General features: G+C 41.4%; 1 protein-coding gene across 4 annotated transcripts in view; it reads left to right on the top strand.

Annotated features, from left to right (window-relative positions):
* zdhhc7 (zinc finger DHHC-type palmitoyltransferase 7) overlaps window positions 1–25158 on the top strand; it is a 68139-nt gene that overhangs the window by 27281 nt on the left and 15700 nt on the right. For 2 of the 4 annotated variants that reach the window (XM_048547221.2, XM_048547219.2), the window contains 4 exons: window positions 3319–3382; window positions 4226–4295; window positions 5517–5838; window positions 15829–15953. In XM_048547221.2, the coding sequence (XP_048403178.1) occupies window positions 5533–5838; window positions 15829–15953 (431 nt within the window). In that variant the 5' untranslated portion in view covers window positions 3319–3382; window positions 4226–4295; window positions 5517–5532. The remainder of the gene's footprint in view (window positions 1–3318; window positions 3383–4225; window positions 4296–5516; window positions 5839–15828; window positions 15954–25158) is intronic. The other 2 variants (XM_048547220.2, XM_048547218.2) reach the window with 1 other exon arrangement.

Genomic DNA, 25158 nt, shown 5'->3' with positions numbered 1-25158 from the left:
ATAACAGTAAAATTTTAAAACGATACTGGCAGCCAAAATTTTAACTATTATTTTAACCTTGACAATTGGCAAAGGACCAACTGTTCCAACAGCTATTTGCTAACGTTAAATATTTAACAAGCATTTGAGCAGCAAATGGAGCACCACAACCAAGCATGTATACACAGCTACAGTGTCTACATTGCTGGCCAGAGAACCACAGCTTAAGTTTTACAATGTTGGGTGTCTTAGAAAGGATCCTAATTCTGTCCCTGATGAATCGAATCATATTTCATAATGTAATCTGCATAAACCTGGTATTGTTTGGACCAAAGCCATTTTCCTCTTGTAGCTTTCCAGACTTAATACAGACTTGAAATTAAAAATCATATAAATTCTAATTAAGAAAACCATAAGGATTGCAAACTTTCATCCTTGTGTTGTTGTAGTCTCAATCTGACTACATTAAAGGGTTGCTTGAAAATGGCCGGTGGTGGTAGATTGAATTTGAAACTATATCTGCTGTCTAAGCAGGAGGGAAAAGAAAATCAATGTTTCTTTCCACTGCATATAAATGACTAATCGTATTTGTTTCTTTCATTAGTGCAAGAACATTTCTTAACAGTATTCCAACAAGAGAAAATCCAGCATTGCTTCTTGACATTACCATTACTCAATCCCCACTATGAACATCCTTGGGTTATTATTGACCAGAAAGCGAACTGTACTTGTCATCGAAATACTGTGGCTATACGAGCAGACCAGAGGCTAGGATTCTTGCAGGGATTCTAGAATTCACCTCCTGACTCCCCAAAACCTCTCCATAATTTACAAGAGACAAGTTAGAAGTGTGAATAAAATATTCTCGACTTGTTTAGATGAGTGCACCTCCAACAGCGCTCAAGAAACTTGATGTCATCCAGAAAAGAGTAGCCCTCTTGATTGGCACCACACCATTAAACAATGACTTCCTCCACAACTGACTCACATCAGTAGCAGTGTTTACTATCCGCAAGGTGCACTGCAGAAATTAGCCAAGGCTCCTTTATATAGCACCTTCCAAACCCACGACCGTTGCCATGTATAAGAACAAGGGCAGCGGATGCATGGGAGCACCATCACCTGCGTGTTCCCTTCCAAGCTACATTACACCCTGACTTGGAAATGGATCACTGTTCCTTCACTGTCACGGGTATGTAGACCTGGATCTCATTCCCAAACAGTATCACCCAGCCAGCGAAGCCCACAATCTTTCACTTGAAGTTAATGCCCAATTTTTTTTAGCAAGTTGTTATTAGCAAATAACTGCAATGAAAACGATTATGGAAAAATATTGTAGGTGCTAAATTGAATAGCCCTTGGAGAAAAGTCATGAGACCATGGTAGACATTACCTTTAAAGCAGGATTATGTTTGTGCTGTTTGCTTGATTGAAAAATATCAGCCTTTAGGCACTGTTAACTAAACTGCATTAGCATGTGAAAGAGGATCTGACACGGAATAGAATAAGTATTACAATAAGGGAAAAAAAGCAGGCCGTATGTATTTTTACATGCAGCAGTTGAGATTTTGCTGGAAAAGGTGGGGAAAGATATCCTGATTGTCCTGAAGATCAATATGAGGAGTCAAGCGCAAAGATATGGATAAAGTGGCACAGGAAGTTGGTCAAGGTCAATGAAATATATCTTCAAATACTATTTCCAATTTTAGCCATAATCACTCCTTAATTCATCACAGTTTCATCACTAGCCCACTGTAAATTTTTATCAATTGGGCTTCATCACTAATATTAGTATGCTTCGCCACTTCCTCGCACAATTAGTATTGCTGCAATACTCCTATTCAACAACACTCAAGTATCTCTTAGTGATAGCCATTCAACCACAAAGACCAGATCAACCAGATTGCCTGATGTACAATAACACACTTGCTGCTCTTTTGCAGGACAAGATGGCATATAACTGGAGGCCCTAAATTCTATCTACAGGGGGATAGTGTAGTTTGCATATCCTAATCCCCCTCGAGGAGAAGGTGTTAGCCATTATTGTTGTATCTGCTACTGAATGCACAACGAGCAACAGATCTGAAACCATTTAAGATGACTGTATTCTCGCACCTAATCCTCTTCATATTTCACTTACCCTTTATCCTAAGGGTTGTTCTGGTTTTCGAGCTGCAAATGGTGTAAGTGGCACCTCTGGCTTACCTACTCAATGTACGGCAGCTTTACTTCAAATTTTTTACCTTTCAGATGTCCAAAACGTACAACCTGACCAGGCAATGAACTAACACCAAGACAGTGATGATAAAGACACAACACTGTCACTTGATTTCACAGTTGCGGCCATCAGATCAAATACCAAAACCGTATGATTGGAATTAATGCTCCTTCCCTCCCTACCTAATCAAACTCCAGGGGAGAAGAAAGCAGAAAGGGCCTCATCCCACAGCCTCTAGAATTCTCTCAGTGGGGAGCTGGAAGCTCACCAGACAGGGCAAGGATGCAACAAATCCTGATCAAGTGACTGACATCAGGAGGGAGGGAGGTCGTTTTACTCCCGACCCATACCCCATCTTTGCTGTCAGTCATTCTTACTGAATTTCCGTTCCTTGAGCCCTCCTGTCAGGCTACACTTGTGTCACTTCCGTGGCTGCAGTATTGACCTTGATGAAAGACCAAGCACAGTAATGGTAATGATCATCGATCCTGGTGGTACTGGAGAGTTTCCAGCCTATGTTTGGCTAAAAGCACTTAGATTTTCACTGTTTACTACGTTTGAAAACCTCAGCCTGCCACTATTCAGGCAGGTGGATGTGGCCATATCGCAACCCTTGAATTCCATCTTCTCAGTAACATAGAGACAGAGTGCGTGTAGTGCGGCACTAGGCACCAAAGGTTGATAGTCAGTGCAAGATAAATCGTGGTTATTAGTAGGAGCAGTCACAAATTGGTTCTGCTGGCTTCAGTGCTATGTTTTGTGCTGATTGTCATCTCAATCTGCATGTTCTGCAAGTAAACATTAAACATTCAGTGCATGAATGTCTGGGCCTCCACCAATATGGCATCCTTTAACATTAGTTCCATGGGGATGGATGCATCATGGATAGCATATTCAAACTCCAAAAACCAAACTAATTTTACCCAAGAAGTAATTGCTAACAAGACCATTTTCTTACCCTTAAAACTTCTTTTGAAATGGCATCCTCATAATTGTATAATTTTGGTTTCAGTATAACCATACTCCATATAATCTAATTGATTCAATCAGATGACAAGAATGCTTGTCTTTGTCTCTGCCTGTCTCAGGTTAGATTTCTAGCATTTTGATTACTTTTCCAGCTTTGTTACAGAAATCCAAGAGTGTGAACTCTGTCCAGTGACAGCAAATCCCTATTATGTGAAAGTAAGTGAGATTTAAAATTATACTTGAAATCTGTTGTGGTGCAGGCACCAAAATTTCAAGATTATGCCATGCTGAATGCTAACAAGAAGCAGATGGAGTTGTTTTACTGAAGATCTGCTGTCAAGTTCTACAGTTCCTTGGTCACACTCTAGCAGAGATACTCTGTTCAGTTTTGAGCACCAAATATGTGAAGATTAAAATATTCCACCTCAGCAGGTTAGCCAACCTTTCTGGAGGGTGTGATAGGGTTAATTGTGTATCTTTTCCACCTTACATTATTACTATAATCTTTTAAGCTGGAATGCAAAATACCATTTAAGACAGTGGATTGTCAGCAGTGTTTGCTAATAATAGAACCTTCCTAATAACCAATTGTCCTGTCAATTTTATCACTTCTCCCCAATTAGCCAATTGCTCCACTTTACCACATGCTACTCAATTTCTCTCATCAGTGTCCCCATCTTTGTTTAAATTGAGACCTTATATGAAAACCACAGTTTGTTACACCGGAACCTAATTAGATAAAACACAATTTTACATGCTTGTCTTATTTTACTTCTACTTCTAGTATTATACAACTGAAGGGCAGATTTTCAGTTATCTAACTGAACACGTGCAGAGACGGTGTCCTTCAAAATTAGAAGTCCGTAACTGTTGACCAAAGACCCTAAACATTAGGAGTAAACTACATGAGCTGAATAGAGACAATAAGGCAAAGAGATGTTTATGCTTTTTGATTGGATCCTGGATTTCATATAACATCAGATATGTTTTCATCAGCTGTGAGGATTAAATGTTTAATAATTGATGGTGAATAAGAGTTGTCATTTATATTCTCTACAGATCTTTCAAAATAATTCAGAAAAGCAGTTTTGATTCAGAAAAACTTCATGGAAAAATCTGAGGAATTTAGGTAAGAATTGTTCTTAATGTGTTGCCTTGCTAAACAGCCCTATAAATATGTATTTTTTAAAAAAGTTCTATTCTTTACAAACTGTAAAGTTGCTTGGTAAATTTAATTCTCGCAAACTTGCACTATTTATATTGACCGATGGTTGGAATGAGAGCAAAAATTTCAAGTAAAACGTTTGTTTAAAAAATTTAGATATTGGTATATGCTGGTACGCAAAGGTGAAATCATTTTAGCTCTTAGGAATCAAATAAACAATTAACTTAAAATTCCATTTCTTCTTAGATTTTAATTTGTTCTTCTAAACATTTCTGAAATGAATAGGTTACAAGATATCAGTAAGATTTTTGTTTTTGAGTGAGCGCCAAGTGTATGTTAAACAGAATATTCCTCTTGCTAAATATATATCTATGATTGGATTTCTAACACCAGAGCATATTTAACTTGCATAAGTTTTCCAATTTACTGCCCTTGGATGGGAGAAGTGTTTGTAAGATTGAGTTTCCAGTTCAGCCAACAACAGACCATAAATCTCATCCTAACGAAGACGGATAAAAGTAGAAATCTATGCATTCCTTATGATGAAAGAATAGAGTTGTTCCCTTGACCCCAAAATTGGTTTCAAATTTTCACGTGTTTTTCTACTTTCCTGTGTCCTTCTGCCAAAAGTTGAACACCTACTGTGCTTGATCAAAAAAACACAATCAAAGATGATTTTGTGTTATGCTAGTGCAAGGACTGTTTAATTGGAAAGGTTTGAATCCAGTAAGATTTTAATAGTTGCTCCAATGGAGTAAAAATGTTTGCACTTGTTTTGGAATTATATTGCTGAAGGGACACTGATGTTTTATTGGTCGACAGTTATATTTATTTTCCATAAATGTAAACAAGCAATATTTCATAATTACTGGTTGCACATTTTTGGAGATTTACTTTCAAGTGTATTGTACTGTGACTGATATATATAAGTAGCACAAAGAAGTTCATTAGATACAAAGTCTGTCAAAGAAGGAGAAATGTGGTATTTTAAATTTTAAAACAAGTATTGGGATTTTATTTAAATTACATGGTATGACATTACTTCCCAAAATATTAAATTGGACATCAACTTAAAGAAAACTGTTAATGCCTTAAATGCCAGATAATGTTTTCAAGAAGGGAGACAAGTAAAAACACTGACAATTACTCCTCTTGCCTTTTTTTTGTGCACACTTGGCTTTATAGATGAGACTGACAGATCATGCAGTCGTCAGGGCACCGATTCCGGGATGTTGATCATCATCCTCTGCTGAGCTCTGAAGATGACTTTGAATGCTCAGCCGGAAATGTGGAAGTGGTGGATCGGATTTGGTTTATTCGTGATGGATGTGGAATGGTTTGCGCTGTCATAACCTGGCTACTGGTTTTATACGCCGACTTTGTTGTGACTTTTGTAATGCTGTTGCCTTCCAAAGACTACTGGTACTCACTGATAAATGGCATTGTATTTAATAGTCTGGCAGTGCTGGCTCTATCATCCCATCTGAGAACAATGTTGACAGACCCAGTAAGTGCATACAACATCATATGTATTTTTATTCAGTGTCAAATAAACTCAGTTGAACTATTAATAGTTATTGCTATATTAAACCTCATTTGGAGATGCCTTCAGATAAAGTGGTGTTTGGTTGTACATATTGAGGGGATATGATCTCGATATATGTCAGATTCATTGATTTCAGCTTCAGCAATATTCGGGAGACTAAAATCAACATGAGTACGGCTAAGATAGGGAGATCGGCCAAGGTCTGTGTTTCCTATTTGACAGCTAGCCACCTGTGTTTGTGTACAGAAATACGTTAACATTCAGGCAATTGGCCTTTCCATCTGCATTCATGCATAAAGAAGTAAGTAATCGATAATGGAGCCCTAACTCCAGAATGAGTCAGTGATTTCACAAGTGAGTAGGGAAAAGAATAATTAAAATAGAGACGATTTTACTTGCCTTCATTGAAGCTTTTTCATCTTTTAGCTTAATTTGACAGATAATTAACGAAAAATATTTGAAGGTAAAGTTAAGAGTAATCAATGTTTATTCTTTATACTCAAGACAGTACTTTTACCCTCAATAGATATTTGGAGCATGTTTTGGGCAGAAATGATACATAATATGGTCAGGTTGACCTAAACTTGTGAGCAATGTAGTTATGAATAAGTTATGGTCAATTCAATATTTATTCATAGTATACAGGTTTAAAAAATTTGGTGAAGTAGTTCAAGAAGCTATTTTAAAGATTCATGTGCTTGCTTTGTTGATAAACAAGTCAACTCAAGAATAATCAGACCGCGATTGTTCTGATGTGGGTTTAGATTTTCTCATCTTGTCGTTTGACATAACAATATTTTAATTTTTTTTTAAATAATCTCCAGAATCACTAGTAACTTTTAAAATGATATTTAAATTTCCAGTTACTGACTGAAAAGGATCACACAATAAGATTTCAAGTTTTAAGACTTTTATGGGAACCAATTAACTAATAAGCAAAACAAAGCAAAAACAGAATTGATGGACCATATTAAGGTTATTTATGTTCTAAATTAGTAGCTTTTGAAACAACTGTGAATCTCATGCCACAGCTATACTTTTGTCATTCACGAATTTAACACTTAATTCTTCCAGAACCCATTCAAAGCTAATCTCAGCCACTGTTTCCTGTGTTTTTCTTCAACTGGGTATCTTCTAAACCCAGAAATGCCTTTTGTTGTGTTGCCCACACTAAAGATTCAATTTCTCTAGTCTAAGGTAGCCAGATGTTCATGCCTCCTTCAGTATCTCGCCAACTTGATGTTTTGAATCTGTGTACGACTTCTCACCTGCATTCTGTGTGGTGAGCATTGGCAAAGCTGGACTGATTGCCTCTATTTTCAGGGCTCTTTCCCTCATTCCTGCAGACTGCTTTGTGTCTGAGTGTTTCAGGGATACCTTAGGAAAACCTGTTAGCTGAAGCTGCAGTGTCTTGTTATGAAGTCTTTCCTACTCTCCTACATCTCTGTGGCAATTTGAATCACGTGGGCTTTATATCCAAGCAGAAATGCTAATTAGTGCTTACCTACATCATCAACTCCACTATGCTTTGAATGAAATCAACAGTCTAATGTACAAGTCTTCCCAAAGCCTGATATTCTTAAAATCTCCTTTAGTTTATTATAGACTAATATCTACTCACAATCTGAACAGACACTCATGTCATTGTCCACACAGGAATGAACAACTTGCATCTTCTCAGCAACTCAATCTGTGTTTCCTTTAACCTATAATAAGTTAGCCATCCAAAGTTGTTCAAGCAGAATTCATAGCTACTCACATGTCTCCTTCATTCTTCCATTTTACTTTAAATTAAAGCACTAGCTTTAAAACACAAAAATCTTACAGATGTTGGCCTTGATTTTCATTCGTGAGATGGACGTACCAAGGTGAGAGATTCCAAAGAAGAAACATTGGACTCAGAATTTTTCCTTTGTCTCTTCTCAAATTTTTCCAGATCTTTATAAACCACTTTGGTCTGGGGTGAGTGTGTTCTTTCTGCAATGGGGATCAGCCCAGGCATCCCAGGAAGAGCTGAGAATGCTAATAGTTCTTGAGACAAGTTGGACAGAGAGCCTGCCTCGGCACTCCAGTACTTTTCAAAATTAAAATAAAAAATACAACATAAAACATTCCTCTGACCTTCATCCATCGCACCTAACTGAATCTACACATAATCCTCTTGCCCCATCTATACCAACCCTTTCTATTTAATGTCCTCTATACCACTATGAATCTCTGAAGATCGTTATGCAAATGATGCCTACTTCCACCCTTTCTTAATCTACCAGGCCAACTCACTTAGAACACAGGAGAAAATTTTAGTTCAGTGTTGTACTCTCATTCATAAAAACACTTCTTGACAGGTCAACATTTCTTTACAGGTTTACAGGTTGCTGTTTTAGGACAGTTCTGCATATATGGACACTTCTTAGCAGTTCTTAACAGGTTGACACTTCTTGATGCTTTTCACAAGTTAGACTGTTCCAATCAGTTTATGCACCTTTTACACACAATCTTCGTCTCATTAAGACCAAAGGTTATCTGATCCCCTCCCTTAGGAGCACTGACCCTCACTCCCAACAATACCTGAGCCCTGATACCTGAACCAAATCCACAGGGGTACCTCAGCACCTAATCTGGCTATTTTAAAGAATTGCACTGAAAACAGACCTGCTCTTAGCTGGTCTACTCTGTATATTCTGGGCTGGAGACTCCAGAATCGGATACATGATGAGGCAACTAATCATTTAAATGGCCAACTGCCTTCATGAAATGCACATGTACGAAAAATTTTGGCAGGATATCAGATAAATTTGGGTTGATTCTACCTGCCTGATACAAAATGTGTTGCACCACCAGTTGGTGATCCCAATGTGAAACCCACCTTATACCATTGAAAATACAGTGTGATTTTTCTGCTTATTTGATAACTTACCTCTCCCTGCTCGAAAGTCACAGTGATAGCTTACTATGATGACTCAACGTTTTGCTATGTTGGCAGTTGCTGTGAACTGACATGACTCATGTTTTAGCGTGTGCTATTCACTAATAAAACTATTCATTTTTCTGTTTGCACTTCTTCTGTTTTCAGCTGTTCAGTGGACATGAGATTTTTTTCCAACTGAATAATTGATTAATTCCAGGTCAAAGATCTGAATCTTTATTCAATTTTTTTTGGGTACAGGGACTAAACTATATAGTTTACCCGTAATAAATTTTAACAGCATCTTTATTCATATTTTGATGATTTGACCTAAATGTCAGCCACTGAAGAATTTTTTTCTGTTGTGATTCCAACATGTTAACTGGTTGGAAACTGAGTAATTGTCATGCAAAAAGTACATTTTAATAAGGGTCAGAGAATATTTTGATACTAAGTCAAAAATATTGGAACAGAACTGAAGTAAATTCAGACCAGCAAGTCTAGGAATTGTATTATCCTATTACACTTTAACGTTCGGAGCATTTAACGAGTATTTCTTACGAACCTTTAATATAATCTTGTGTATGAAATTGAAGAAGCAATTGTAAGTCTGTGATGAACACTGCAAAGCCAGGCTAAATGCTCCAAAATGAAGAGATGGGAAACCGATTTTAAGGGGGATAAAGGCATTCTGAAAATGGGAATATGTTTCGCACTCTGCTGCATTTTTAGAAGATTGTGCAACATTATCAAAAAAGATCAAAATTTGAATTTTGCTGTCTGTGGGCATTTTCTCCTTGTTTTTTTTTCCCTGAATAACTTTATATTTGATCTAGTCATTTTGCACAAAATTAAGATCAGTGCCTCAGAATATTTCACATTGAACTGAATCTTGAAGTGTTGATAAAAATTTGCATGACACTAGTTAAACACCATGGGCTGAATTTTTACCAAAAATCAGCAAGTGTCAATTTCAAGGAGTTTCATGGAAGTTTTCTTCTCCATGAATTCTAGTGAGATGCCTTGAAATTCTCCACTGTTCACCTCATCCTGTATGCTCAATGCCTCTGTGATGCTGCTTTCATGCTACTTTGCACTCACTAATAGCCTTTGTGCTCACCTGCTGCCAGGACTTTCTGGGATTTGTGCCATATTTAAATCTCAGCTGTGCAGTGGGACAAATGCTGCAAACCAGACACTGCCATTCACAGTTTATTGCTGCAGAGATCTCAAGGACATAGCTGAGAAAGGGAGTTTGGTATCCCACTTTGCCAGCGTCGACCTTAGAGGTGCACATGGACAGGTGTTCTCTTCAGGGCAACTAGAGGAGACCATGGCACCAAACCATGCCAGCCTGGTCTGAGGTTTCCACTCGGGTCGGTCAGTGAAACAGGGGAATACCCAATGCTGGAGGAAGAAGGTTCATGGCCTCTGTGCTCTGGAGGGCTAAGTGACATCATCCTCTCTCTGCTATCTCCCACTCACTCTAACTCTACTCCTGCTCCTCCCTCCCACCAAAGTTCATGCTGTACCACTCTCACTACTGCTTGCGGCATTATCCCTCAGTGGCACTACCCATCCCAGCCCATCACTAGACTCCTAACTATTTCTGCCCTCTGTGCTTCCTACTCACTCACTCAGGATACATCACCACCTTTCCCCTGCCTGCACTAGCACTAACAACTGCACAGCTACTTTCATCTCATTTGATCCCTCCATTTTTTTTTTAATTCCAGGAGAAATCAGCCAATGGTAATGAAGAGAAAGTCAAGACAGGTGGTGTCCGACATCCATTTCCTCATCTTCTGCAAAGACAGAATCCTTGTCTTGGTAGGAAAGGACAATGACTGCTCATGGTAATACCAAAATCTCCATGTCCCAGCAACTAAGTTAGAGCCATTGTCAAGTGCTACGCCACTCTCCCATCTACAGCAGTCTGCACATATTCTTAACATGCCCAAACTTCTAAACTTACTTTGCAGCCCGTTCCGTCTTTTGTTTCTTCTAGCCAGCAGTGGCATCCACATAGTCTACGCCTTAAAAGAGTAGACCTTCCAACATTGGGTCCTCTATCATATCTGAAAAAGACAATAAATTCTCAGAGGAAGCGTTGGCAAGTCTATCTCCTGCAACTTCCACCAGCTCAAATGATGACACCTTGGTCAGTACTGTAGCTAGATTAGGTTTGGGCGCACATTCTGGTGAACACATTGCTGTCATGCCAAGGAAGAGATACCCAGGTCACTGGTACTCCAGACTGTCAGGAAACAGACACCTGTCCAGCTCCCAAGCAGGGAGAGCACACCATGGTTTTGGTCATTTATAACTTCATTCAGATGCACAACAGGTGGAGAAGCGGTGTCAGAAACACATGCGGAATCCAGATCAAAGGCAGAGGAGTCCTCCAAATCTATCTGTACAGTACTGCCTCCACCATACATGTATCTGCCTGTCTCCACAGACATGTTTGAAATTGCCATAGAGACACAGGTCCAGCGCACTCAATGCCTCTTGGATGAAAGCCAACTTGCACTCCATTACTGTAACCTTGACACTCACCGCTAACAGCAAAGTGATTGGGGGAAGGGGTGTCAGGGGGTCCCTTGTTCTCAAGACAAGGCAGTGCCAGCAGACAGCCAGTTGGAAGAGAAATCATATACAGGCTCTCCAGCAGTCTCCTGTCTGGATACTCCAGAGGTGCCAGGCTTCTCTACCTTCTCCCTGGCTGTAATTTACAACTGAGGAGATACATTATGGCTCTTGATGGTCCAAGAGGTAGAAGGTGTTGCATTGCTGATAAGCTGGACATCTTGACGTGACATTTTGACTCACCTCTGAGCACAGTATAGCGGCATAGGCCTCCTCTCATCTGTAAACTACCCCATGGAAGACAGATGACTGGATCTCCTGCATTTTGCCACAGGATGAGAGCGTCTACGGTTTGAAACTCTGCATTGGGAGACTGCGTCACATCTGCTGAAGGTTGATGTTAGTCTGACCTTCCAGATACATGTGGTCCTTATCTGGAACCCCAGGATCTTCTTGTGGTAAAGGTCACAGAGATAACAGCTGCTTCTGTTTCTAAATCTACTGGAGACGATTCCAAATAGCCCAAATGGGTAATATAAGAAATAAAGCAACTCTTCAGAAACGTTGATTATTCAGAAGTTGCACAACTGACGCAAATGACATCTAAATAGCCCCCATCGAAACTTCGGGAAATGAAGGCTTGCAACAAAGAGAGCAATGGATGGCCTGGACTTGCATGTCATTGACCTGATTCAGATGTAAGCTGCACAAGCCACTTGACATGCATTCAATAGATGGTTGTAAATATGGTGCAAGAATGAGAACTTCTCCTTTTTCTCCACCTCCACATTATCGAAGAAAGACAATATTGCATGTATGTTGCGGTATGGATGTTTTAAAGCCCATGCTGTGAAGTGAGTAGGTCCTGTACCTTGTGCAGACTATGAAATTTTGGAAGGTGATTGAGTTGTGGAACTAAGATGAAGCTTTTAGCTCGCTTGACAATATTTACACTTCACAGCCTTGAATGATACAGTCAGGATTTTTAGTCGAGACCTCTATTCCATGCTGAGGTTCACATGCAGACTTATGTGACAACAAATGTCTTTAGTCTGGACTGAGAGAGTATCTATTAAATGCAATTGCCCCTTGTGGGTTCTCAGATCACTCACAACTCGAGCCCACTTCCTCGGAGAGAAAAGAAACACTTACTCTGCCCACTCTGGGTGTGGTGGCAGCCATCTTTTATCTTGATTGCACTCTTACAATTTGGAGTAGGGTGGAAGACAACACAAGTGGTGCTTTACGGAGTGATTTGCAGGTTCAGCCTCTCAATTTACGTGACCATCTTTCTCAATCTTCCATCCTTCCTGCACCCCCCCACCCCGATCTTTCTTGCTTTTTTACCTTGTTCTCCATATCAACCTCTTCAGCTTGAACTTCCCCATATTTCCACGCAGCTGTCTTATTTAGCTGTTCATCTCCCCACTTTACTCATTTAAGCCGAGGCAAAAGGGTTAATTACAGCAAATGTTGTTATGCACTAACCCCGTTATGGAAGCCAGGACAGTGGTGACCACCTTCCACAGTACCTCTTGCTCTCCCATATTCTGTCGGTTTTTTTTCCCCCTTTCTAATACGTTTTAGTGGCATAGCCCTTCACAATTTTTATCTCCACTGCATTCAGAATGCTGCTTTCAATGCTCATAATTCATTTCCCCAATTTGCCCACCACAACAGTAACCCTCATAGCCCCTCTTCACTTAGACTGAACAGATCTCCAAGCTGTCACCCTTTAACTGACTTGGAAAGGCAGCACCCCTTGATAAGGGATCAGACCCATGACTAATCTCTGCAGGTCCTCCACTGACTTATTAGTTACACTGTACCTGCAGGACTGACTGTGGCCAGCCCTCCCCGACTCTAATGGTATTGATCCCCAGACGCCAGCCCAAACATCTGACTGACCAAGTCCAGGCACTCAAACTGAGATCAGAACTTCCGTACTATTACCCATTGATCGACAACAGATGCCCTGTTTTGACTGAGCACTACTCCTTTAGAGTTTAAGAAATTGTCATTTGGTTGAAGTTGTATGAATGCAGTGTATTTGCCACAAGTGGATTGCTGCAAGTGTGATATTGTTGTAGTACAGTTCTATATAGCAAAATCTCCTCTCCTGTCTAACCGTTGCTAGCAACCAAGACAGGTTTCATGTCTGTACTAGGAGGCACAGCAAGACAAGACAGAAGTGCTATGAGGCTGTAAGTTCTCAATGAGACAGTAACGTGCTGAAAAGGCAAGACAGAGATACTGTGTGCATCCAAGATGCAAAGTGAGTGAGAGCTAACAAATCAAGCTCAGCCCCCTGAGCTGTACTCTATTCTAATGCATGAGGTCGATATCTGACCCTGTTCACGAAGCATTTTGGCAGCAATATTGTGACATAAGGTGTTGATGTGCTTTAAAGTGCAGTGTTAAAGTGGCAACCTGTATTTTACCTGAAGTGAAGATGTGCCTTGATGATGTAGTGAGGCTGATACGTGTCCAACGCCAAGCTCGTTGAACAAAGAGTTTCAGGTAGTTGCTGTCTGTGGAGGGTGCCCTGAGATGTTGGGGTTGCTGGCAAAGATGGAGGCCTGGACGAGCAAGTAACAAGCTCGAGCTGCCAGGTAGCTGTTCAGACTTTGGTGTCTGAAATTATCACCATCTAGTTACCGTCCACAGCCTGGTAAATGGCAAACAGCATATAAATGAGAGGTGATGGCCTAGTGGTATAGTCACTGGACTGTTAATCCAGAGTCCCAGATAAAATTCCAGGAACCCGGGTTTGAATCCTGCCACAGCAGTTGGTGGAATTTAAGCCTAGTAAAATATCTGGAGGTAAGAATCTGATGTTGACTGTGAATCTATTGTTGATTGTCATCTGGTTCATTAATTTCCTTTAGGAAAGGAAACTGGCATCCTTACCTGGCCTGGCCTACATGTGACTGCAGACCCACAGCAATGTAGTTGACTTTGAACTGTCCTCTGGGCAATTAGGAATGGGCAATAAATGTTGTCTAGCCAGCAACATCCTCATCTTGTGAATGAATCGAGAAAAATAATTAGGTAAAAGTTAGATGTCACTTCCTGCAGATTGATTCTGACTGCATATTAGCAAAGTTCTTGTCCTGCCATTCAAATCTATAGTGGCAAAAAGCAGATTTTTTTTATTGTCAAAATCAACAATAACATTTTCCCGTTCTCACCAATTTGACTCCCTGTTGTTCATGTTGTTCAGGTACTGGGAGAGTTCCACCCTGTATTTAAGTGTTTGTAGCCTGATTGTTACACACTGTATTTGACAGTATCAGGTATTTCTTTGAAGGAATATGAAATAGAAATTAGCATTTGAATGTACCATAGGTGAAACAAATAGAGCAAGCATTTTGAAATGAAAAGGGCCTGATAGTACAGTGGAAGCATCCCTATCTCTGAGCAAACAAACTTGTGTTCAAGTCTCACCTACTCCAGAGGTGTGTGAAAATATCTCTGAACAGGTGGACTAAAAATATCTGTAAACTATATTTTGAGAGAAAAAGCATTGCCTTTTTGTTTGCATATTTGTCTAGACTGAAGGAAGATCCAATTGTTGCCTTTGAAGTTTTAGAAACAGCTACCATTTTTGATTCTGTGTTGTTAACTATAGTATTAGTCCAACATTATTATCGAATGAGATTTCAGTAGCAGTCATCCAACAGTCATAAATGCACAGAAAAGCTTGAAATTCTTCCTCAATTGACACTTGTCAGGAATTTGAGACTAATATATCAAAATTTCCATTGTATGAAAAGAGAACAGTTTATTTGATTTATTGAGCTGGAGCAGTCTGAAAATTGCAGCAGCGCGGAATACCTACCATGGCTATGATAACAAATAAATCTGAACAATTTTGATTACCAACCTGAATACCTGTAAAGAAAGGATAAGATAAAAGCCAAAAATCAGTCAAAAGATATTGATAGCTCGAAGGTACTTGAAATCAAAATTCTGTTTAATTTTGACCACAGCAATTAAGTAAGAAATAAACAATCATGTGATAGTTATTCATAAGCTCTCTGACAAGAGATGTTAGAAAAATTGAACAATGTTGGATCAGTTGTAACAATGTAAATAGGAAGTTGTATGACTGATAATAGTTGAGGTAAACTGGATAAGTGTGACGCAATTTCTTTTCAGAGAAAATGCATAACAACTTGTATTTATACAAGATCATTAGGATAGAAAACTGTTCCAATGGGAGGATATCGAAAATGGAAAGACATTGTCTTCACACCTTTACTGGCAGAAAATTACAATTTCAGATGAATTCTGGGAATTAATTTGTTGGGACAGAGTAAACAAGAATTAAGATTGTAGAAGTATTAATGTAATTGTACAAAATGTTAATTGGCCACAGTTTAAATGCATGTTCAGTTTTAAGCTTCCCATTAGTTCTGTGGTGTTAACTTAGTTCTAATGGTTTCTTTGCACAGGGCGCAGTGCCTAAAGGCAATGCCACAAAAGAGTATATGGAGAGCCTACAGCTGAAGCCAGGGGAGGTGATCTATAAGTGCCCAAAGTGTTGCAGTATTAAGCCAGAACGAGCGCATCATTGCAGGTATGTGCAACCAATAGATATTTATTTAAAGTCGCTTTCAGTGTACCTGCAACTAATGTGTTAGTCATTCCATTGAAAATGTGCTCTTGACCTATAGCAGGTATCTCTTTGTAGAACTGTAGTGTTATTGACAGAAAGTCAAGTAATTATTGAACAATTACAAATTTTCCTTTACATTCAGTTAGCTATCAGTTGCCTTCAGAACCTGAGCCTTTTTCCTGTTTAATTATTTCAATCAAATTTAAAGTCAAATTGTTACTGTAAGTGAGTCATCTAGAATATTATAATATGACAATTCCATAATATCTATTTATCTGATACTACTATTGAAATGTAAAGGGACATTCAGATTTATTGTTGCTTCTGCCAGTAAATTGCAAATGGTAAGACCTCAAAATATGCAAATAATGAAAAACAAGGATTTTTATTTATATGATCTTTAATGTCATTTGAACCATTTAATCAGCCACATTAATCAAGAAGAATGTGCAAAGCACAAGCAGAGGTAGACTTTCTGACCTTTGTTCTGCCATTCAATAAGGTCATGGCTAACCTGTGTGCATTTTGAATTCCACATTCTCATCTACCTATGATAATCTTTGATTCCCTTCCCTAGCACAAATCTATCCACCTCTGTGTTAAAATATTGAATGACCCCACTTTAAGCTATGTATTCAGAAGCTTAAGGTTTCAAAGTTGCACAAGCTTCTGTACACAGAAACAAAATCTCCTCAACTCGGTCCTAAATGGACAAACCCTAATTTTTAAACCGTGCCCCTTAGTTCTGGACTCACCTCTAAGAGGAAACATCCTTTTCACAACGTGTTAAGGTCTTCAAGATCGTGTACGTCTCAGCCAAGACACCCACTTTCCTTTCTGACCTCCAGTGAAAAAGAGCCTAGTATGTTCAACCTATCCTCAACCTATCTAGAGCTGCAGTGGTGGCTAGAGATGCTGTGGAGCATCCACGAAGCTGAGAGAATTGTAGACGAAACATACAGATCCACCTCTGGCCAAGACTCGGCATGCAGCAAGGGAATGTATGCCTACCAGGAATAATAAGAGAACTTGGCAGACAGTGCAAAAATCCCCTATGGTCATTCCCCAAAAAACAGATATACTGCTTCGGATACTTGTGAAGGAAGTAGCCTCTTTGGGGAGAAAACAGCAATAGCCAAATATCTGGCACCACCAGCAGATTGCCTTTACTGCCCAAGAGAAGAGCAAAAAGTATGGAAATGCCTTGGTCATAGTGGACTCCATTGTAACAGAAATAGATAAGCATTTTTGTGGCCACAAACACAAGTCACGATTGTATGTCATGCCTATGTGTGAGGAATTAAAGAGACCTCACACTTGATAGTGTTGAATCCAAGCTCTACATCAGCCATGATAACAAGGCGTGGAGCTGGATGAACACAGCAGGCCAAGCAGCACCTTAGGAACAGGAAACCTGATGCTTTGGGCCTAGACCCTTTTCTCACATTCTCCAGCATCTGCAGTTCCTGTTGTCTCTCCACAGCAGCCATTTCTGCTTCAGAGCTCACTACCCAAAAAAGCTGTCACACCTACCAACTTGAGGGCTACATCCACGAAGCAAGTAAAGTTCGTTTTTAATTCAGACTGGGCACTAGTTGTTTGTCTTATGTGGTCTTTTATTAGAAGGTTTTATTATTTATTTCTAATAACTATTATATTCTCATGCTATAAACCCCACCATCAATTCTACTACATAACTTCTTAAAAGAAGTCTGCTCTCCACCAATTACACAGACCATAGTTAATTACACGAAGAACATTTGGCATAACTGTATGTTATTTACATTGAATATTGTTCATCAAAATTGGTGTGTGATCACTCCCTGACAAGTTAACTGGAAACTAAGTCAGTTAGCTTGGCGTCTGTTCTGGGGTTATTATTGATCAATAACAAGGTTAAAGCTGCTCACTTAATGTAATTCAAGTTTAAAGGGAAGAGTTATCATGTTTTCTGGGAAGGGAAATTATACTTAAACTACACAGTATTCTGCATTCAAAGAGTTATGTGCTGTTGATAGAAGGGAGCCTGAGGATATACAGTACTTTGATTTTCAGAGTTATTTGATGAGGTGCCAAATCAAAGGTTATTACAGAAGATACATGCACGTGGTATAAGGGATAGTGAATTTGTATGGGCAAGAGTTTGACAGAAAATGCATAAATAGATCATTATCTGATTGGCAAGGTGTGATGAGTGGAGTCCTGCAGAAATCAGGGCTCAGACCTCAACCTTTTGCAATTCGCACCAATGGGATGAATGAGGGAATAAAAGCATGGTAATAAAATTTTCAGGTGACACCAAGATAGATAGGAAAGTATTTTGTCAAGAAGGCATAAACAGTTTCCAGATAGATATCAGTGTAGTGAATGGGCAAAAATTTGGTAGATGGTATATAATGTAGTAAGATGTGAAGTTATTCACTTTGGCAGGAAGAATTTTAAAAAAGCAGCGTATTACTTAGAGGCAACAACTGTAAAAATTCAATATGCAGAGGGTTCTAGGTATTCCAGTTAACGAGTAACAAAATGGTAGCATGCAGGTACAGCATGTAATCAAGAAGTCCGGTGGAATGCTATCCTGTTATGGGAAGAACCAAACCTAAAAGTGAGGATATTATGGTTCAGTTAGTCAGGGCTCTGGTGGCACCATATCTTGAATACCTCACATAGAAATAGATCTTCTTTGGACAAGGATACATTGGAGGCAGTTCAGAGGTTTGTGAGATTGATACCTGAAAGAAGTGGGTTGGCTTATAGAAGCAAAGAAGATAGAGCACAAGTTGGCCACTCAACACTGCAAGATTGCTCCACTCTTCACTGTAATCATGGCTGATCATTAAGCTCCATGCTGTAATCCTGCCCTCTCCCCATAGTCCTTGATCCCTTTAGCCACAAGAGGTACATCTACCACCTTGAAAACATACAACATTTTGACCTCAGCCACTTTATGCCGGTGAACACCCAAGACTTAACTACACTCTGGGTGTAGAAATTTCTCATGTCAGTCTTAAAATGTTTACCCTTATCCTTAAACTATGACTGCAAGTTATAGACTCCCTGCCGTAGGAAACAACCTTTCTGCATCTAGCCTGTCAACATTATAGGTTTCTTTGAGATCTGCTTCATTCTCTTCAATTCCAGTAAATGCAAACCTAACCAACTTAATCTCTCATCATAATAATCTTAACATCCACAGGAATTAATAAACTTTCACTGGACTCCCTTTACAGCAAGCACATCTTTCCTGTACTAAGCAGACCATAACTCCACCCAGCATTCCAGATGTAGTCTCACCAATGTCCTGTACACCTGCAGCAAGACATCCTTGTTCCTATACTCGAATCTTCTCACCATGAAAGCAAGCATATAGTTTGCCTTCTTTATTGCCTACTGCACCTGCATGCTTACGTTCAATGACTGGTGCATGAGGACAGTCAGGTCTCATTAAGCATTCCCCACTGTCAGAGTACAGCAGTTCAATTAAGATTGGTTTGCAGGTTTAGTTGGCAGTGATGAAGGAAAATGTAATGTCAGCATTTTTTTCAAGTGGGCTAGAATACAAGTACAGGAATGTGCTGCTGAGGCTGTATGAGGCTCTGGTCAAGTGCCGTTTGGATTATTGTGAGCAGTTTTGGGTGCCATATCTAAGGACTAATGTGCTCGTGTTGGAGGGTGTTCGAGGAAATTTACAAGAATGATCCTGAGGATGGAGGGTTTGTCATATGAGCAATTGAGGACTCTATGACTATGGAGTTTAGATGGATGATGGGAAGATCTGACTGAAACTTAGAGAATAATGAGAGGCCTGGATAGAGTGAAGGTGGAGAAGATGTTTCCACTAGTAGGAGAGACTAGGACCTGAGGGCATAGCATCCAAGTGAATGGATGTCCCTTTAGAGGAGGAATTTCTTCAGTCAGAGTGGTAAATCTGTGGAACTCATTGATGCAGATGGTTGTGCAGGGCAAGCCATTGAGTGAATTTTAGAATGGAGACAGACAGGTTCTTGATTGATAAAGTGTTCCAGGGATACAAGGAAAAGGCAGGAGAATGGGTTTGTGAAGTATATCGACCATGATGAAATAGCAGAGTAGAGTTGATGGGCCAAATGGCTTTATTCTGCTCTTATGGTTTTGTATCCTTGGTTTTACTGTTCTGCAAGTAGAAAATGGACAGCTTCCTTAGTAGGAAGCAGAATATGGAAAAATTTTTGATGTACCTTTTGGAATAGTGTACTTCCAAGATTACAATGTGAAAAAGCAGAAACTGAAGACATTATGCATTTTCTTGCCTATGATCTTATGAAAAAATACAGTTGGTTAACGAGTTTTCAAATACTTAACAAAAAATCGATGTGGATATTGGTAGACTATAATGTCACCATCATTCCTTACTTTAAAAACATATTTTATCAATATGTGAAATGGTCTTGATGTCCATCATTTGAGTAAAAATCATTTAGCTTGCCTTGTAAGTGACACTCACTATTATTAACTAATTTGTTATCTGGCAGCTGTTTCTTTGAAATGTTAATATATGTAAGTTTGCATTTAGGAACTGGACATATTCATTATGTACAATGCAACACATCAAGGGATTTCTTGAAAGTTGCATGATTACTGTTTTAAGAATAGCATCTATGCAACGAAAGATTTATATCTCGCTGTAGCTGTTGTTATTGAGTTCAGCATTGAACTGCAAGTTTTAGCTATATTACTGCTAACTGGTGACTGTTAATATAGTGGCCAAGATTATTTTCTCAAAATCTACAAATATTGCATGGGGAATCTTGTGACAAACAGTTTGTTAATTAAGAAACACGTTTGGTTAAAATCATTGAATCAGTCTCCAGGAGTTTTTGATCGTTATTGTTTTCCATATTTGTTTCAAATCATTGTCTTTTGTGCTATGTAAATACATTCTAAATAAACAGGCAGTCCATTGAACAAACAAGAAAGTGCAGTTGTAGATGTCTGAGGATTTTTGACATTTACCAAGTTGGAATACTTTGAATAATTTGTGCCCAGCGCAGTTTGTATCAGCTAATACCTGTGAATGTAGATTTTTCCACGATTCAAGCAGATAGTTTAAACTGATTCCAGAAGGTTGCATTTCAAACCAGTTAAAATCATAATGTGCTCAATCTTGTCAATTTTGAACATGTTTATTAGAAAAAAATTGGCAAATGTTTGTCTTTCAATGTGAAACCCACTGACCAAAAACCAGAAGAGCACAGTACAAAGTCGCTAGTCTCTCTGGATTCTTAGACATGGCTAAAAGTGTTAAAATGCATTGTTCATCAGAAAAAAATCAGATGTTTTCTGAGATAGCTATTTTGAATGCTATCCTCAACCACAGGTAGCAATTGTGGCAAAGCTGGGAAGATGAGAAGAGATGATAAAATGTGAGGCTGGATGAACACAGCAGGCCAAGCAGCATCTCAGGAGCACAAAAGCTGACGTTTCGGGCCTAGACCCTTCATCAGAGAGGGGGATGGGGGGAGGGAACTGGAATAAATAGGGAGAGAGGGGGAGGCGGACCGAAGATGGAGAGCAAAGAAGATAGGTGGAGAGGGTGTAGGTGGGGAGGTAGGGAGGGGATAGGTCAGTCCAGGGAAGACGGACAGGTCAAGGAGGTGGGATGAGGTTAGTAGGTAGCTGGGGGTGCGGCTGGGGGTGGGAGGAAGGGATGGGTGAGAGGAAGAACCGGTTAGGGAGGCAGAGACAGGTTGGACTGGTTTTGGGATGCAGTGGGTGGGGGGGAAGAGCTGGGCTGGTTGTGTGGTGCAGTGGGGGGAGGGGATGAACTGGGCTGGTTTAGGGATGCAGTGGGGGAAGGGGAGATTTTGAAACTGGTGAAGTCCACATTGATACCATATGGCTGCAGGGTTCCCAGGCGGAATATGAGTTGCTGTTCCTGCAACCTTCGGGTGGCATCATTGTGGCAGTGCAGGAGGCCCATGATGGACATGTCATCAAGAGAATGGGAGGGGGAGTGGAAATGGTTTGCGACTGGGAGGTGCAGTTGTTTGTTGCGAACTGAGCGGAGGTGTTCTGCAAAGCGGTCCCCAAGCCTCCGCTTGGTTTCCCCAATGTAGAGAAAGCCGCACCGGGTACAGTGGATGCAGTATACCACATTGGCAGATGTGCAGGTGAACCTCTGCTTAATGTGGAATGTCATCTTGGGGCCTGGGATGGGGGTGAGGGAGGAGGTGTGGGGACAAGTGTAGCATTTCCTGCGGTTGCAGGGGAAGGTGCCGGGTGTGGTGGGGTTGGAGGGCAGTGTGGAGCGAACAAGGGAGTCACGGAGAGAGTGGTCTCTCCGGAAAGCAGACAGGGGTGGGGATGGAAAAATGTCTTGGGTGGTGGGGTCGGATTGTAAATGGCGGAAGTGTCGGAGGATAATGCGTTGTATCCGGAGGTTGGTAGGGTGGTGTGTGAGAACGAGGGGGATCCTCTTGGGGCGGTTGTGGCGGGGGCGGGGTGTGAGGGATGTGTTGCGGGAAATGCGGGAGACGCGGTCAAGGGCGTTCTCAATCACCGTGGGGGGGAAGTTGCGGTCCTTAAAGAACTTGGACATCTGGGATGTGCGGGAGTGGAATGTCTTATCGTGGGAGCAGATGCGGCGGAGGCGGAGGAATTGGGAATAGGGGATGGAGTTTTTGCAGGAGGGTGGGTGGGAGGAGGTGTATTCTAGGTAGCTGTGGGAGTCGGTGGGCTTGAAATGGACATCAGTTACAAGCTGGTTGCCTGAGATGGAGACTGAGAGGTCCAGGAAGGTGAGGGATGTGTTGGAGATGGCCCAGGTGAACTGAAGGTTGGGGTGGAAGGTGTTGGTGAAGTGGATGAACTGTTCGAGCTCCTCTGGGGAGCAAGAGGCGGCGCCGATACAGTCATCAATGTACCGGAGGAAGAGGTGGGGTTTGGGGCCTGTGTAGGTGCGGAAGATGGACTGTTCCACGTAACCTACAAAGAGGCAGGCATAGCTGGGGCCCATGCGGGTGCCCATGGCCACCCCCTTAGTCTGTAGGAAGTGGGAGGAGTCAAAAGAGAAGTTGTTGAGTGTGAGGACGAGTTCCGCTAGGCGGATGAGAGTGTCGATGGAGGGGGCCTGGTCGGGCCTGCGGGACAGGAAGAAGCGGAGGGCCTTGAGGCCATCTCCATGCCACCCTACCAACCTCCGGATACAACGCATTATCCTCCGACACTTCCGCCATTTACAATCCGACCCCACCACCCAAGACATTTTTCCATCCCCACCCCTGTCTGCTTTCCGGAGAGACCACTCTCTCCGTGACTCCCTTGTTCGCTCCACACTGCCCTCCAACCCCACCACACCCGGCACCTTCCCCTGCAACCGCAGGAAATGCTACACTTGTCCCCACACCTCCTCCCTCACCCCCATCCCAGGCCCCAAGATGACATTCCACATTAAGCAGAGGTTCACCTGCACATCTGCCAATGTGGTATACTGCATCCACTGTACCCGGTGCGGCTTTCTCTACATTGGGGAAACCCAGCGGAGGCTTGGGGACCGCTTTGCAGAACACCTCCGCTCAGTTCGCAACAAACAACTGCACCTCCCAGTCGCAAACCATTTCCACTCCCCCTCCCATTCTCTTGATGACATGTCCATCATGGGCCTCCTGCACTGCCACAATGATGCCACCCGAAGGTTGCAGGAACAGCAACTCATATTCCGCCTGGGAACCCTGCAGCCATATGGTATCAATGTGGACTTCACCAGTTTCAAAATCTCCCCTTCCCCCACTGCATCCCTAAACCAGCCCAGTTCATCCCCTCCCCCCACTGCACCACACAACCAGCCCAGCTCTTCCCCCCCACCCACTGCATCCCAAAACCAGTCCAACCTGTCTCTGCCTCCCTAACCGGTTCTTCCTCTCACCCATCCCTTCCTCCCACCCCCAGCCGCACCCCCAGCTACCTACTAACCTCATCCCACCTCCTTGACCTGTCCGTCTTCCCTGGACTGACCTATCCCCTCCCTACCTCCCCACCTACACCCTCTCCACCTATCTTCTTTGCTCTCCATCTTCGGTCCGCCTCCCCCTCTCTCCCTATTTATTCCAGTTCCCTCCCCCCATCCCCCTCTCTGATGAAGGGTCTAGGCCCGAAACGTCAGCTTTTGTGCTCCTGAGATGCTGCTTGGCCTGCTGTGTTCATCCAGCCTCACATTTTATCATCTTGGAATCTCCAGCATCTGCAGTTCCCATTATCTAAGATGAGAAGAGAAGCTGCTGACTTGTTCTTCATAGGGAGTCTGACTGCTGGCCTCTTTGCCATCTTGTACAATTTTAAGTATTGCTGGACCTAGCCGGGATATTAAGATGCTCTCACCAGCATAATATTTGTGTATTTGTTTGTGGATTGTGAGAGTCACTGACAAGACCTACATTTAATATCCATCCTCACTTATCCTGGGGGAAAATGGCGAAAAGGTGGCTTCTAGAATTGCTGGTATACATGTGGTGCAGGTACATCCGTGTGGCTGTGAGGGAGGAAATTTCCAGGGCTTTGACCTGGAGACAGTGAAAGAATGGTGATGTAATTCCAATTCAGGATGCTGTGAGTCATGGTTGGGATCTTGCAGCTTGTAGCATTCCCTTACAATTGTTTCACTTGTTCTGACTCATAAAGTTCGCAGATTTGACAGTGATAAATGACTCGACAGCCAATGCTGCTGCACTGCAGGGTGGTGAAGGTGCTGTACCTTTTTGGTTAACGCCGCCCACTTGACTCGAGCAAAGCATCCAACAATCAGACATCACCCTCTGAATTGAACTGCAATGAACTGCCATACCTGACTGAGCATCAGACTCTTCTGTGAAAGAGACACCTTGTTGCCCTAGTAGATGAGGTGTTACGTTGCATATACTCTGGTCAAAATACATGGTGTTTTAACTGCCAACTCTACGCAGACTAAAGCAACACACTCCTTCCCTCTCTCTCCCTCCATCTGCCTGATATTCCAAGGAGAATGAGCGATTAAGGGCCTGAAGCACCTGAACCTTATTGTGAGGGCACCATTGGATGGAAACTCTACATAAGCCGGTCCATGTCCACTGTCGTTACTCTTGGTCCTGGGTGCCCGGAAGCATGTGTTCTTCAGTTTCTTTGGATGCTTGTAGGCAGCGGGCATAGACAATTG

The sequence above is a fragment of the Stegostoma tigrinum genome, chromosome 16 (genome assembly GCF_030684315.1).
Source record: "Stegostoma tigrinum isolate sSteTig4 chromosome 16, sSteTig4.hap1, whole genome shotgun sequence".
Classification (NCBI taxonomy): domain Eukaryota; kingdom Metazoa; phylum Chordata; class Chondrichthyes; order Orectolobiformes; family Stegostomatidae; genus Stegostoma; species Stegostoma tigrinum.
This window is presented reverse-complemented; position numbering and strand designations above follow the sequence as displayed.